Below are 15,682 nucleotides of genomic sequence, written 5' to 3'. Positions count from 1 at the left end.
AAGACCCGGCAAGCCAAGTAAGATCGTTGCCAGTGCCCCTGGACTGGTTCTTGTGCGGGTGGCACATGAGATGCACCATTTTGAGCGTGGCCGTTTTCGTGCGGGTGACACGTAAAAGCACCCACTACACTCTCTGAGTGGTTGGCGTTAGGAAGGGCATCCAGCTGTAGAAACTCTGCCAAATCAGACTGGAGCCTGGTGTTGCCATCCGGTTTCACCAGTCCTCAGTCAAATCGTCCAACCCATGCTAGCATGGAAAGCGGACGTTAAACGATGATGATGATGTCCATAGTCTTTGAGCTGTGGCCACTCAATGTGAAGAAGTAACAGCTTGACCAGGAGAGTCTCTCTGATCTCCAAGCTATTTAATGTCTTTATTCATTTATCTAATGAGGAAGAACAATGCTCATAGCCATTCTATACTTCCTTAAACTGATGGTCAATTTTGATGGTGGTAACATATTTTATATTCAGTTTGAAATGTTACAGGTATTAGATGGAAAATATTTGTACAGAGTGTATTGGACTGTGTTGCAGCCCTTAAAAAGGATTGGAAAAAATATTCAATGCAGTAGCTGAGAAGTGAGATCTTGTGCAGATGAGTGTTGAAAGAGAGGTATAAATTGTAATACTTCTGACAAAGTAATTGAATTTAGCTTTGAAGGTTGGCCTTCAAAAGCGTGATGGTATAGAAAAAATGTTCAATTTGTGTTAGAAAATGTTTAAAGAATGAACCAGTTATAATTCTTGCTTTCTTTTACCATCAAATCACTTTACGGTATATTGATTGTCTCTGTTGACATGGATATTTTTTCATTCAATGTGTTCCTCTTTATTCAATTCCAGGCAGCAGATGGTTTTCTGTTTGTGGTCCAATGTGATACAGGAAGAATTATTTATGTATCCGACTCTGTATGCCCAGTTCTTAATCAATCTCAGGTACGTAGATTGCTTTGTTGGTATACATTTGCATGTGTGTGTGTGTGTGTGTGTGTGTGTGCTTGTACTCTTTTGCTGGTTTCTGCCTTTAGACTTCAGCTCTACTGGTAAACCATCTTGAAGAGTTTAGTTGATTATATCAAAACTAATACATATTTCAGTCTTGTACTTATTTTGTCAAACCACTAAATTATGAGGCATAAAAAAACACATGAAGTGCACCAGTTTTTAGACATGCACACACACACATACACACACACACACACACACACATACACACACACATACACACACAGTATTATCATCAGTGATTGTTTACTTCTAAGTTTTATCAATATTAACTCCTCAAAACAGAGTTTGGTGTGAACAAATCTTCCTTGTTTATAGTACAGGAGTAATTTTGAGTATAGTGTAGAGGTGGTGGGTTGAAGCAGTAGAGGGAAGTGAGGACGGAAGGAGGAAACTAATGTGTGATTTGTGATTAGTCATCCGTGTAATCAACGTTCTGTTGAAATGGCTGAGAGGTAAAGGTTGTTGATGCAAGCAGTTAATAACATAATGTCACTTCTTATGTAGTTGTTAAGGTAAAGATCATTGATACAAACAATTAATTACATAATGTCAACTGCTTACAAGTAAGGAATGACATTATGTAGTGAGAAAAGTCACTGATACATCTTTGCGTCCGTGACTTTTGCCTTAACTGCCAATTCAATACAACATTTACTACCAGGATGACTAATCACATGGTAAGTTTTTTGTCATGTGGTAATAAGTCTGCTTTCCAACCACATGGTTCCCGGTTCAGTTGCACTGCATGTCACCTTGGGCAATCCGTCGCTACATTCTGAGTTCAAGTTATGCCGAGGTCGACTTTGCCTTTCATCCTTTCGGGGTCGATAAATTAAGTACCAGTTGAGTACTAGGGTTGATATAATCAACTTAATCCCTCCCCTAAAATTTCACGCCTTGTGCTTATAGTAGAAATGTTTATTTACAGCTTTAGGTGCTTCAAGATCCACTGCTCAAAAAATAAAACAGAAATAATTATAAAAAAAATTAATTCTAATTTTCTTCATAATTTTATTTTGTTTTTGTTTTTTTAGTCATTATCTATATATTTATTTATTTATTTATAGTCTGACTGGTTTGGAAATACTATTTACGATATGGTGCATCCTGACGACCTTGAGAAAGTCCGAGAACAGTTATCAACTACTGAATCCCAAAACACTGGACGTATTCTTGATTTGAAAAGTGAGTAATCAACCGATATATTTCTTCTCAACAATTTACTGTGAGTTCTGAGTTCAAATTCTGCCGAGGTTGACTTTGCCTTTCATTCTTTCGGGGTCGATAAATTAAGTACCAGTGCAACACTGGGGTCAATGTAATCGACTTAATCCCCTTCCCCAAGCTGCCCTTGTGGCAAAAATTTGAAATCATTAATTAACTAATCACCACTACCATTAGTTCTAATTACTCATTGATTTAATCTATCTATAAATTATTTTTCAGCTGGAACTGTTAAGAAAGAAGGTCATCAATGTAAGTTGAGAAAGTATCTTTATTTTTTTCTTTTCCCCACATTTCTTTCTTTCTTCATATTCTTTTCCTGTGTTCAATCATTGGACTGCAGCCAAAGTCAGGCATTGCTTAAAAAGTGTGCAGACAATTCGCCAATTGGACAATAAGTCGACATGCGGAAGTGTCCAAGCTGTCTGTTGGCCAACTGTCTGTCGACGAATTGTCCGTCTACCACTTAAAAGGGATCTTAGTCAATCATACCGATCCTACTACTGTTTGAGCCAGGTACACCCTGCTATACAGACATACAGGCACACCTACTGTACAAGTAAATAAATATAGGCAGGGCTGTCTGGTCAAGAACTTTGTTTCCGAACCACTTAGTTTTGGGTTCAGTCCCACTGCGTGGTACCTTGAGCAAATGTCTTCTGCTATAACCCTGAGCTGTCAAAACCTTGTTGGTAAATTCTTTCAGGGTCAATAAATTAAGGACCAGTCAAGTACTGGGGTTGATGTAATTAACTGGTCCCCTACCTCAAAATTTCAGATCTTGCGCCTATAGTAGAAAGGATTGTTGTTATTATTATTATTATTATTATTATTATTATCATTATTAAGGCAGAGAGCTGGCAGAATCGTTGGCATGCCAGGCAAGATGCTTAGTGGTATTTCGCCCATCTTTACATTCTAAGTTAAAATTCTGCTGAGGTCGACCTCACTTTTCATCCTTTCAGGGTTGATAAATCAAGTACCAGTTGAATACTGGGGTTGATGTAATTGACTAGTCCTCTCCCTCCAAATTTCAGGCCTTGTGCCTATAGTAGAAAAGATTATTATTATTATTATTATTATTATTATTATTATTATTATTATTATTATTATTATTATTATTATTATTATTTGTGTATTAAATCAGCAACATCAATGGAAATTCTTTATTTTTTTGTTTACTTTTTTTGCTTTTTACTGTTTTTTTATTGCTTTCATTGTTGATTCTTTTTAACCTACATTTTTCTACATCCTTCTCTTTCCTCCCTGACAGCATCCATACGTTTGTGCATGGGTTCTCGGCGTGGTTTCATTTGCCGCATGAAGATGGGTAACGTCCAAGTCGATCCTGTGACTGCCAACCATACAATTCGAGTCCGTCAGAGAAACGCATTTGGTCCATCCTCTGATGGCAATAGCTATTCAGTTGTCCATGTTACAGGTTATATAAAGAACTGGCCTCCATCTAACAGAGGTAAGGCACCTTGAAATAAAAAAAATTAAAAAAACACAGAAAATCCATTACAGTGTCATTAAGATATAATGATAACAATACCATGAGAATATTGTATTTTTTATGATATCTGTTAGCAGCTCATTACTACTTCAGCTGCCCTACCCAAGAGGTTCCAAAACACCAAAGCCAAATTATTGATTTCCCAACTTGAAAACCAAAGCCAGCAAAATGGTTGGGACCAGTTTCTGGCTGCATGGCGATGTGTCTTCTCAGTAGTCATATTTTTAATGCTCACGGCTTGGGATATTACAAACCAGCAGGAGAGCCTCTGCGGCAGCTTGACTCTTTCGAAATGACTGCCAAATATCCCTGTAACCATACACTAGTGTCTTGAAAATAGAACAACACATTGGACACTGTAGTCCCAAATGAGATAGTCATTGCTGGAGTGTCCTGAAGCATAAGGTCTATTCTATGAAACTGACTTGGTGTTAAACAATAGCTTCAAACATTGAACATTGACGTGCCAGTCAACGTAGAAAAAGCATGAAGTTGGGTGGGTATGTGGACACAGAAAATAGTATGTGCATATTGCTAGACCACATAGAGAATATTAGTAAAGGTTTCCATGGTTGGTTAACTCATAAGAGATAGTGTTGTATAGCTCCAGGCCCCGGTCTGAGCTAGCAGACATGATCAAAAGCAGTTTTCCAACCATGATCATCTGGTCCTTGTCTCAAGTGCTGGTTATTTAGAACTGCACTATCCAATGTGTCTCTTTGTTTTCTGGACAATAAGGTGTGTTTTGTGGGAGATTTAGCTGCTATTTCTAGCAGGTTGAGTGACATTGTAGAAACTCATTGAATCATCATAAGAATGATGTTAAGGATTTTTTTTTTTTTTAAACTGGTAAGAAAATTATTTTGTATTTAACATAATGTGCAGGACAAATTAATGCCTGAAAAATCATGTACTAGTAGAAACTCATTAGGAAGGGCATCCGGCTGTAGAAACTCTGCCAAATCAGATTGGAGCCTGGTGTTGCCTCCTGGTCCACCAGTCCTCAGTCAAATCGTCCAACCCATGCTAGCATGGAGGGCGGACGTTAAACGACGATGATGATGGTGATTCATATAAACAAAGAAAACTACGAAGAATAGTCAATTTGCTGGATCAAGGTAGGTCTTCTACCACTGTTTAAAATGTGAGATTCTTCAAAATTTACTGGAAAAGGAGGAGACGAGTAAAGTGAGTTGGAAAGAATTTGGGCAAAATCAGTTTATCATTTTTAAATATCTTTGGGGTGGGGGTATTATTTGATACTGTTTTGTCGGAAGAGGAAGTCTTTCTTGTGTGATTTCTGTTAGTGATGTCTCCAAAGCAGGGATGAAGGAAGAAATAATGAGTCAGGAATTATCTTCAGATCAGTGATTTAGTCTGAGTGTTTGCAAAAGAGAGTATTCTAGTAAAGGCATTCCAATGGTCATATCAGGCCCAAATATTGAACCTCTTTTATGTTCAAACCACCCAGTTCTAGCCTGTCACACTACCCTACAATGTCATTCTAAAAATATACAATCATGTAAAACTCTCAAAGCTACAAGATAATGACATGGTTAATTATAAACAATTGGCGTTAGGAAGGGCATCCAGCTGTAGAAACTCTGCCAAATTTAGATTGGAGCCTGGTGTAGCCATCCGGTTTCACCAGTCCTCAGTCAAATCGTCCAACCCATGCCAGCATGGAAAGCGGACGTTAAACGACGACGATGATGATGATGATGATGATGATGTAAATATAAATAAGCATTACATTTGACTGAATAATCTGAAAACTAAGAGTTCAAATTCCACTGAAGCCAACTTTGCCTTTCATCCTTTCAGGGTCAATAAATTAAGTACCAGTTGAACACTGGGGGGTCATTGGAATCAACTTATCCCCTCCTCCCAAAATTTCTGACCTTGTGCCAAAATTTGAAACCTATATTACTAACAACATGATAAGTACTACTGCTGTTGTTATTTCTATTATTAAACGATATTCTCCTTATGGTAGTCGTTAAACACCTTTCTCCTTATGTGTTTAGTCTCTGTGTGCTTTTCCTGTTCTTCTCTGTAGCTATGTTGTTCTTCACCGTGTTCCATATCAACACAGTGCTAACGTCTGTATTACTTACTTTCAGACCTTGAAAATGGATTTGTTTCCTTTGTAGGAGTGCAACAGATAGAGCGTCAAGATGGAGAGGAGCCCCACAGCCACTGCTGCCTGGTTGGTATAGGTCGACTGCAGGTAACCAGTGCTACAAACTGCAATGATCTCATGGGACAAAACGCTTCCTCAGAATTTATTACCCGACACAGCATAGACGGAAAGTTTACGTTTGTTGACCAGCGGTAAGATTCCTAGATTATTTCTCAGAATTTAATATGTACATAGGTGCAGGAGTGGGTGTGTGGTAAGTAGCTTGCTTACCAACCACATGGTTCCGGGTTCAGTCCCACTGCGTGGCACCTTGGGCAAGTGTCTTCTACTATAGCCTCGGGCCAACCAAAGCCTTGTGAGTGGATTTGGTAGACAAAAACTGAAAGAAGCCTGTCATATATATATATATGTATGTATGTATGTATGTATGTGTGTTTATGTGTTTGTGTGTCTGTGTTTGTCCTCCCCAACATCACTTGACAACCTATGTTGGTGTGTTTACGTCCCCGTAACTTAGCGGTTCGGCAAAAGTGACTGATAGAATAAGTACTAGGCTTCCAAAGAATAAGTCCTGGGGTCGATTTGCTTGACTAAAGGCGGTGCTCCAGCATGGCCGCAGTCAAATGACTGAAGCAAGTAAAAGAGTATTGATGTCAACATAGAAAATGGACGTTAAATGAGGAGGAGGAGGAGGAGGTGCAGCAGCAGCAGTAGCAACCCCAAGTTTTAGTAGCTTGAAATGGCTTCATAATGGAACAATGGCATACAAGTACGGTAATTAACAGGATATGTGGTGTGTCTCGTCTTCATGTCTAATATAAGATGATAAAAGAAAACTGTATTGCATTTGTTACGCTGTCATCATTTGAAATAGCTCTATTCTTGTATGTCTTACTTCGTTTATTTTGTGCAGAGTGACAGCAGTACTAGGCTACCAACCTCAGGAACTTCTTGGTAAATCTGCATTTGATTTTTATCATCCGGAAGACCAAGCCCATATGAAAGATAGCTTTGAACAAGGTATGCTGTTGGTTTCTATCTTTTGTTTTGATTTTAATTGTTATTGTTGCCGTTGTTATTGTAGATGTTGTTCAATGAAAGCACATGGCTTAGTGGTTAAAGTATTCAGCTCACAATCATAAGGTCATAAGTTCAATTCCCAGCATTGTGTCCCTGCAAGACACTTTATTTCACATTGCCCTAGTTTACTCGGCTGGCAAAAATGAGTCTTACTAGTAATTCAAAGGGCCAGCTTTGTCACATTCTGTTTCATGCTGAATCTCACTGAGAACTATGTTAAGGGCACATGTATCTGTGGAGTGCTCAACCACTTGTACATTGATTTCACAAGCAGGTTGTTCTATCGGATCGGATCAAATGGAACACTCGTCAACCAAAGGAGTGCTACTTGGTTGTTGTTCACACCTCAGATCATCTCTGATTTCTGCCTTCTGGCTTTCCAGCCTTGCTCATCTTGTAATTTTTCTTTTTCTTTCAGATAAACATGTGCCTGAGACTATGTTATCTAACTGATGGTGAAGTGCCAGGCATCACAGTCCTCACTAAGGGTGGACCACTGGTGATGGTTGATGTGACAGGCATCAAGGGATTTTTACAAACAGTCCTTGTGTGACTTCTTTGATGCCCTTCTGTTGCAATGGCCAGTGGAGAGTCTTGGAAAGGTGATGTTCTTTCATCCTGGAGACATGCCCTGCCCAGCATAGCTTGGACTTCAGCAGCATGGCTTCAATGCTAGTAACTTCTGCCATCGGTGATGAAGTCGCTCTAGTGGATGTTGAGGATGGTGTGGAGACAGTGTCGGCAGAAGCACTCGAGGTGTTGTAGATGATGACAATAAGTGACCCATGACTCTGAGCTATTTAGGAGAGTGGTAAGGACTAAGGCACTCGACACACTGATCTTGGTGCCCTTTTTCAGGTGTTTGTTTTTCCACATGCATTTGTACAGTCTACCAAATGCCCTGTTCACCTTTGCTGGTCTATTGTCGATCTTGGCATCTGATGTGATGGTGCAATACCTTGGTAGGTGAAGCAATGGACCGTATATATATTTATACATTAAGTCATCTATCTATGGGGTGGATTACCAAATGGTCTAAGAACTTTTATTGTTTATTTTGCAGTATTAAAACTGAAAGGCCAGGTGATGTCCATTATGTACCGTTTTAGAGCATCGAATCGGGAATGGATGTGGCTGAGAACAAGCAGTTTTAGTTTCCAAAACCCTTACACAGACGAAGTGGAATACATAGTTTGTAACAACAGTTCTGCTAAGTAAGTAATCAGAAATTTAAGAATATGCGTATGTGTATTTTGTATGTGTGTGTGTGTGTGTGTGTGTGTGTGCTGAGTTTAGACACGAGTCAGTCCTAACTCAGTGGATCTATGGTCTAAAGCATTTCAACCAAGATTGTCATATCTTCTCATGCATTGTGTATCTCAGACTACATTTATCCAATGTATCCTTTCTCCAATTACAATGATAGAATGTGTAATATGAAGGAGATTTGGTTGCTATTTCGTATGCCAAGCAGCCACATAAAGGCTCTCTCATCAGCACACTTCTAAACATTGGATAAGTTTTTAGTGATCTGAGCTTTTATTTCCAGTTAGAATAATGTCATTTCACTTCATTTTGTTTTGTTTATGCCATGAATGCTTTTTGAAAATGGATTACCCATTTCAGCTACCTTTAATTATATCAGGCTTCATACCAACATAAGAAAATAAGAAAAACACTTAAAACACATCAACATTATTTTTACTTTTGGAAACATTTAGGATTCCCTTGTTCGAAAATATAAGGACACAAATCGTGTCATGTAGCCAGCTGGAGACGATGTCTCCTGGGGCTAAATTACAGCAACATTCATCCTATACCAGGACTGCCATGTTATGTTGGCAAATAATGTTTTCTCCATTTAGGACAATGTATTAAACTTTTGAAACATAGGAATCATATCACATATGTTGATAGTGGAAGTAGAGAGATTCGTGGTTTCAATTCCAAGCCAGCCATTGTCAGATAAATTTGTTTGTTTATTTCTATTTGGCACTCCATCACCAGATGCCTGAAAAGAGGTAAAATTTATCAGAGTTTCAGAAACGATAAACAAAAGTTGTAGTTTAGTTTGTTTTTGCTTGAGCTAAGATCGACCCCGATTGGGCAGATATATAAGCTTTCTTGCCATGACCAACCTGGTTTTTCTTTTTCCCTATATTCAGGGAATTCAAGACTACATTATCCATTATGTCTTTTTCTAAGACAGTGGAGTGTAATCCCCAAAAAAATCTGGCTGCTGTTCTAGCGAATCAAGTGACCACATAGAGGCATTTCAGGTTGGCTCAAACACTAATATGTTAGCTGACCTATGTTGCTGGCTTAGGTGTTATCAAAAATAGTTGGGGCCACATCACTGGGCTTGGGCCACATGAGCCAGTTGATATTTTTTCAGTGATTATAAGGTGTATATGTGAAGGGTGTTGGGGTCACAATCATATGGCTGTGATTTCAATTCTTAGACCAGGTTGTGCATTGTATCCCTGAGCAATGCACTTACATTCATGTTGGTCATCTCTACTTAGCAGAAAATGTGTACAAGCCTAATGCTGGTGCATCCCTTTCTTCTTCTAACTGTCATATCTTCAATGTTTCACGAGGTCAAGGAATTAGAGAACCAAGAGTGACTACATTGGCATCTAATGCAAATAGTGAAATCATGATACATATTACCAAGTCATATTAATTTAAATATAACTCGTTTATATATATATATATTCCCTATGAAGTTGTTATGTTTGTCTGGAATCCGAGTTAAACTTAGTTAAGTTTTAGTTGGATTAAATCTGTACTGTTTGAATTAATGTAACAAAACCATTTTTCATTTTTATTTATGCTTTTTATTTGTTACCATATTCAATTTTGCAGTTCAAATTTTCTTGAGAATTTAATCCCCAAATTTTGTTCTAGAAGTGTCCAGCAAGGTAATTCTACAGCCCCAACTATGCAGAATCCAACTGATCAAAGTTCAGAGCCAACGCCGACTATAAACACATACGCCACTCCTCGGGGCCTACCTACAGACTCCTTAGGTTTACGAACAGCTAACGTGAAAACAGATTACCGTGATCCTTATTCTACAGCCGATGTTTACAGCCGCAGTATGCTAAGCACTAATCGTAACCTTACCCAACAAGACTTGTACGGCTACAATTCTCAGTCTACAATGAAATACCCCAGTGCTGCCATGTCACTTCCTCAGGTATCTCCTGCCACAACAATGCCATCTTTGGTCAGACACCCTAATCAGAGTCCCTCTCAAATGGCTGGTAATGCTTGGTCTAGTCAAGGAGCATACGCACAAAGCCAGGTTTGTATCCTTTTCACTTTTCTCATATTTTAGTTTGGTTGTGATGAAGCTATATGGTTGCAAAAGTTAGGAATGCAGACTACTGACCACTTGGTCATAGGTTCAAGCCTTATCTACAGCTGCGTTTGTGTATATGTTGTGATATTTTACTTGTTCCATTGTAAATTACCTCATTTATAGGCTTATATCTCCATAAAACTGAGACAAGGATGAAATATATATGTATGTATATATATATATATATATATATATATATACACACACACACACACACACACACACACACATACACACAGACACACACACACACTAGGATGATGGGGTTGGTGAAATTAGTGGAGCATTGGGCAAAATACCTTGTGGTGTTTAGTTGCAGCCCTTTCTATCCTGAGTTTTAAGTCCTGCTCAAGTGAACTTTATTCTCATTCTTCCAGGGTTGCTTGAATTGATTTCATATTCAGTGTAATGATACACCTTTACAGGCTAATGAATTACGTGAAAATCATTTTTGCTATAAATCAATAAATAAAGAATTATTAGCAATTAAAGGTTAAAAATTTTGGTGATTTTAACTAATCATAAGCGACAGACACATTCATGCCTGTTTCCATAGTAACAAGCAGAACATGAGAACTCTTTTTCCTGTGAGAAAGCACATGCCTGTTTCCATAGTAACAAGCGGAACCGAGAACTCTTTTATCTGCATGAAAGCACATGTTGACAAGCTGTGTTCTGATGGAAATTTTTACTGTTTGATTATGGCAGCAAGCTATTGTAACCTCACTTCTGTGATGGAGACACTGAAAACAGAGGCGGGTACTGTGTCATATCCTCAAGAAGGTATGACGCAGTATGACCCGAAAGAAGAGGTATGCTATGTGTACAAAAGGAAGAGTATTGAGATTGAGTCATTCAGCTGAGAATTGTTCAAAGCGGTGCCCCAGCATGGCCGCAGTTTAATGACTGAAACAAGTAAAAGATGAAAGAAGATGCGTACATGTATAGGTACACTTTTGAACTCATCTAAGAGTTATTTGTTACAATGTAAACTTTATATTCTCTTGTCATTTTAGCCAACTGCTGACTACAGTACAAACCCAGGCTATAATCAAATGAGCCCTGACAACAGTTCGCCAGGTAAGCGCCAACGATGTTTTATAGTCTCAAAGGCATCAGAAAGCTTGTCAAGTGTTTATTTTAGCTAATCACTCCTATCTCCGTCTCTCTCTTTTTCCCTTCTCTCCTTTATTTTTCTCTTTCTCTCCCTTCTTCCTTGTTCTCTATCTGTCCCCTTCTCAAGTACTTTGAGACGTTTGAAATGGATTCGATTAAACTAATAAAAAAGTTCAGATTTAGAAATCACACAAACAACTCTTAACCCTTTAGCATTCAAACTGACCATATCCAGCCAGAATATTTGACCTGTTTTTTTTATTGAAACTGGCCAGATCTGGCCTCTCACCTCAGCCCTACAATGTCATTCTAAAATTAAACTATCACATCACTGAAATCTCTAAACAACAGGATAATGTACGATTAATTCAAAACAATATAAACCAACAAACATTATATTTGACAGAGTGATCTGAGAAAAGGGTTAAAATAGTTAATGAACTGACATCACTCTTCAAAAATACCAATAACACACATATATGCACTAACAGAATTTACATGAATTCAGTGGAATTACATGTACCAAACTACTGTCACAGAGTACAAAAACAAGCCAGAAGAAATAATGAAATGAAAACCTAGCATCACAGTTAAACATACAAGTCTTGAGATAAATTATGTAATAGCATTTATTTATAGGATTATGATAATGGGAATATAATTTTCAAAAATTAAAAACAAAATGGAGGGAAAAAATAATTTGGGAATGTTATGCTGTTTGTAAAGTAATTCTTTCAATTTGGTTTCCAGATTTGCCAGCTGTTGGTTTCAACTTACCAGATTTCAAATGTAAGTCGAATTTCAATCAGTTCTTTGATTCTACTGTGAATGCTAATAATACTGCTAGTTATTACCTGTGCTGGTGCCACATATTAAGCACCCATGCCATTGCTAGATGAAAAGCCCCCAGTATGCTTTGTAAAGTGGTTGGTATTAAGAAGGGTATCCAGTTGTAGAGACCATGCCAAAACAGACAATTGCAGCCAGGTGCAGCTCTCCGGCCTGCCAGCTCTTGTCAAATCATCCAATCCATGCCAGCATGGAAAATGGACATTAAATGATGACGACGACGACAATGATGAAATTACTGGGTATAGTGCTCAGGTGCACTACAACTCATCAAAGGTGCATGTGTAGTACATAGAATTATGTACAACAATCAGGAAAGTGAACAGTATATGAGTCATGGTATACATGTGTGCATGCGCATGGAGAACCACATGGTTGTGAAAGAAACTTCCTACCAACACAGCCACACTTGATGCATCTATAAGTGTAATGTTCTCTGAGTTTTGCAAATGTTGTCTTGGGTTAACCAATGCCTTTGACTGAAATTATGTAGACAGAAATTATGGAAGCCCATCTGAGGAACTTTCTTTTGTGAGACATGTAATTTGTCATTTGGTTTAATGCTACCTCCTGGCCCATTGGAGTCCTTTACCAGTTCCTACTTTATTACCAGTATTCAGGTTATGTCTCTGTTCTAAGGACAACTTTCTCTCTTCCACCCAGTAACTACAAAGACCATGAGAAAGTATCTTTGTGTGTTAAAATGGTGCATTCTTTATTATGCCCCGTCCTGGGATTAAGCATAAAGGGTAAAGACTGCCTTCAATCAAGAATGACCATGAGTTTGCACCTAGAAAGTGACCCCCTGAGGCACAAGTCCAGGCAAGGTTTTTTTGTGGAAATCTAGTAGTCACCCATGCATACCAGCCTCCCCTCTCCACGCCACCGATGTTCAATGGAAAGGCAAAGGGGCCGATACAGCTTGGCACCATTGACATCGCTACTCTTTTCTATAGCTAAGTGAACTGGAGCAACGTGAAATAAAGTGTCTTGCTCAAAAACGCAACACACGGTCTGGTCTGGGAATCGAACTCACAATCTCATGATTGTGAGCCCGATACTCTAACCACTGAACCATGCACCTTTGCTTAGAATAATGAGGCCTGTAATTACAGCTGAAGGTGTCTGTAGATGATTGAAACATGAAGAACAAATTGATCTATTAAATGGTTTTTTTCAATGGTAATATTATATTTTGCAGGTAACCAACCACTATGGCAGCAGTGGTCTGGAAATACAGGGGATCATGCTCAGCAAGGCTCTTCTCAAGGCAATCCATCAGCAGGAGCACAACAAGCTCAACAACAACAACAACAGCAGCAGCAGCAACAGCAGCCGGAAGAATTCAATAACATGTTTCCAATGCTTGACCAGACCACACCAGAGTTCAGTGATCTGACAGGCATGTTCAATACTTTTGGAGAATGACCCAGTGAGTTCTCATCAATAGTCCACCCAAACATCAACTCAGTATTGTGTAACATGAAAGCTACATGTTATGCAAAGGAAACAGAATGTGTTATGTATAATTGATCTGATTAAGAAGTAATGAGAGCATTAACTCGCTCTTATGTTGTGTTTAGAGCAAAATAGAGAAAGATTTATAAAACATTAAACAAATAAACTATGACAATTTACTGTAGAGATGTCTCTCAGATTTTGCTCATGAATTCTCCACAGTATTTAAAAACAAAACAATCAACTCAATTTAGAATATTGCATATATCCATTCAGATTGTATCGGTTTTATGGAGTAGCCATAAACACAGAAGTTTTGATATACTGCTTAAACTCAAACATGACACTGTATTGACAATATCATTCCAGAACTCTAATGAAAACCTTGCTAAAGCATTTATTACACTAAAGGAAAAGTTTAAATTGGAGATTCTGACTGATTACCATTCTTATTTAACAATCAATTTTAACTTACAAAATACAAAAAAAAAAAAAAAACCCCCAGCAAAATTATTCAAGACTCCAGTCCAGTCCTCTTTTCTTTCAAACTGTCTTTCTCCAGAATTACATTGAATATAAGCTATTGGCTTGTTTTGACTAAAGACTGAATCTGCCTCTCCTCACTGTCAATCAGATATTAGCCAATTCTTATGTTCTCTATTTCTGACATACAATATTTGGTTACATATTTTATTTTCTACACATCTCCCCTTTGCAGAAACTGCATACCTGACCGACATATGGGATGCTCTGGATATTTGTAACAATGGGTTTTCATTCTGTATTTCATTATACGATATATACCCAATACCGAATGCAAAATATTGAAAGTTAGTTCTTTGGACTAATTTTATGCCCCGTTTCTTTTAGTTCTGCTTCATTAAATCATGTCAGTAAGTAAATATTTGATTTACACTTCCTCTTCTCTATTGAACATTGAAAGCAGCCACTACCAGTTTCTTTTCATAATACATATGGTACAAATATAGTGATGGTTCTTTGTGTCTTTAATTCAGAAAACTGTTTTTGTTTCTTTGGTTGTGATATTGCTAACAAAATAGTCTCATAAAGGAAATCTGTTCTTAAACATTATAAGAAGATTAACTGTGCCAGCAACTGAAATCTCAAGGATTTGAACTCCTAATGTTGCATTTCAGTTGGTGGCTGGTGTCTTGTAATCTGCTGATATTATTAACCTAAATCCTTCCTTTCTGACCCCAAATGCCAACTGATTTCAATAGAATCATTATTTTAGGCACAGAACAAAATGTATACCAAATTCTACTAGAATATTACATCTAACTACTTTTAGATTATAATCATTGATTAACCCACAAATTTAATTATGAATTGTTCCAAAATTATTTGCTAATTATCAATATTTGGAGATGATTTCTTGACACTCACAGATGATATTTTGATGAAAGATTTTACAATCAAAAGATAGGGTAGAAGAAAATTAACTCCATCAATTCTCTTTCCTAACACAGAATACTTTTTGTCTTCTTTTTCACCTTTAGAAAAATGTCCTCTCATAAATATATATGTACGTGTGTGTGTGTTTGCATGTGCTATTGCTTATACTTCAGTTTGCCCCCATCCCCTTCATCCTTTTTTTTTTTTTTTAATATTCTGTCTGAGTGTTTGGAATAAGAATTCTGTTTATAATGTGAATAGCTTTTAACAAAACTTGATTGAAGACCTGAAGCAAATTATAAAAACCATGTTCCACCCAAATTTAATAAATTGAAATTCCAGGTTTGTCATCCTTGCTCTTCGTCAGTTAATTAACTCAGACAATGATTGGCTCTTGGTTCTTCTCATTATGGGTAGAATTTTAATTAAAATTTCTCAAGACACTAAATTAACTATAGTTTGCTTAATTAACTCAACAGTGGACAATAGTGATTAAAACATT

General features: G+C 37.6%; 1 protein-coding gene across 6 annotated transcripts in view; it reads left to right on the top strand.

The window, feature by feature from the left end:
• The window catches only part of LOC106870787 (aryl hydrocarbon receptor nuclear translocator homolog), a 54,624-nt gene extending 39,094 nt beyond the window's left edge, over window positions 1–15,530 (top strand). For 2 of the 6 annotated variants that reach the window (XM_052973334.1, XM_052973331.1), the window contains 11 exons: window positions 847–939; window positions 2,079–2,196; window positions 2,458–2,487; window positions 3,509–3,709; window positions 5,875–6,085; window positions 6,808–6,914; window positions 8,038–8,188; window positions 9,843–10,284; window positions 11,358–11,421; window positions 12,208–12,246; window positions 13,508–15,530. In XM_052973334.1, the coding sequence (XP_052829294.1) occupies window positions 847–939; window positions 2,079–2,196; window positions 2,458–2,487; window positions 3,509–3,709; window positions 5,875–6,085; window positions 6,808–6,914; window positions 8,038–8,188; window positions 9,843–10,284; window positions 11,358–11,421; window positions 12,208–12,246; window positions 13,508–13,734 (1,683 nt within the window). In that variant the 3' untranslated portion in view covers window positions 13,735–15,530. The remainder of the gene's footprint in view (window positions 1–846; window positions 940–2,078; window positions 2,197–2,457; window positions 2,488–3,508; window positions 3,710–5,874; window positions 6,086–6,807; window positions 6,915–8,037; window positions 8,189–9,842; window positions 10,285–11,357; window positions 11,422–12,207; window positions 12,247–13,507) is intronic. The other 4 variants (XM_052973332.1, XM_014916985.2, XM_014916984.2 and 1 more) reach the window with 4 other exon arrangements.
• Window positions 15,531–15,682: the final 152 nt, after the last annotated feature.

The sequence above is a fragment of the Octopus bimaculoides genome, chromosome 15 (assembly GCF_001194135.2).
Source record: "Octopus bimaculoides isolate UCB-OBI-ISO-001 chromosome 15, ASM119413v2, whole genome shotgun sequence".
Taxonomy (NCBI): domain Eukaryota; kingdom Metazoa; phylum Mollusca; class Cephalopoda; order Octopoda; family Octopodidae; genus Octopus; species Octopus bimaculoides.
Note: the sequence above shows the minus strand (reverse complement) of the source record. Positions and strands in the feature narration are given on the sequence as shown.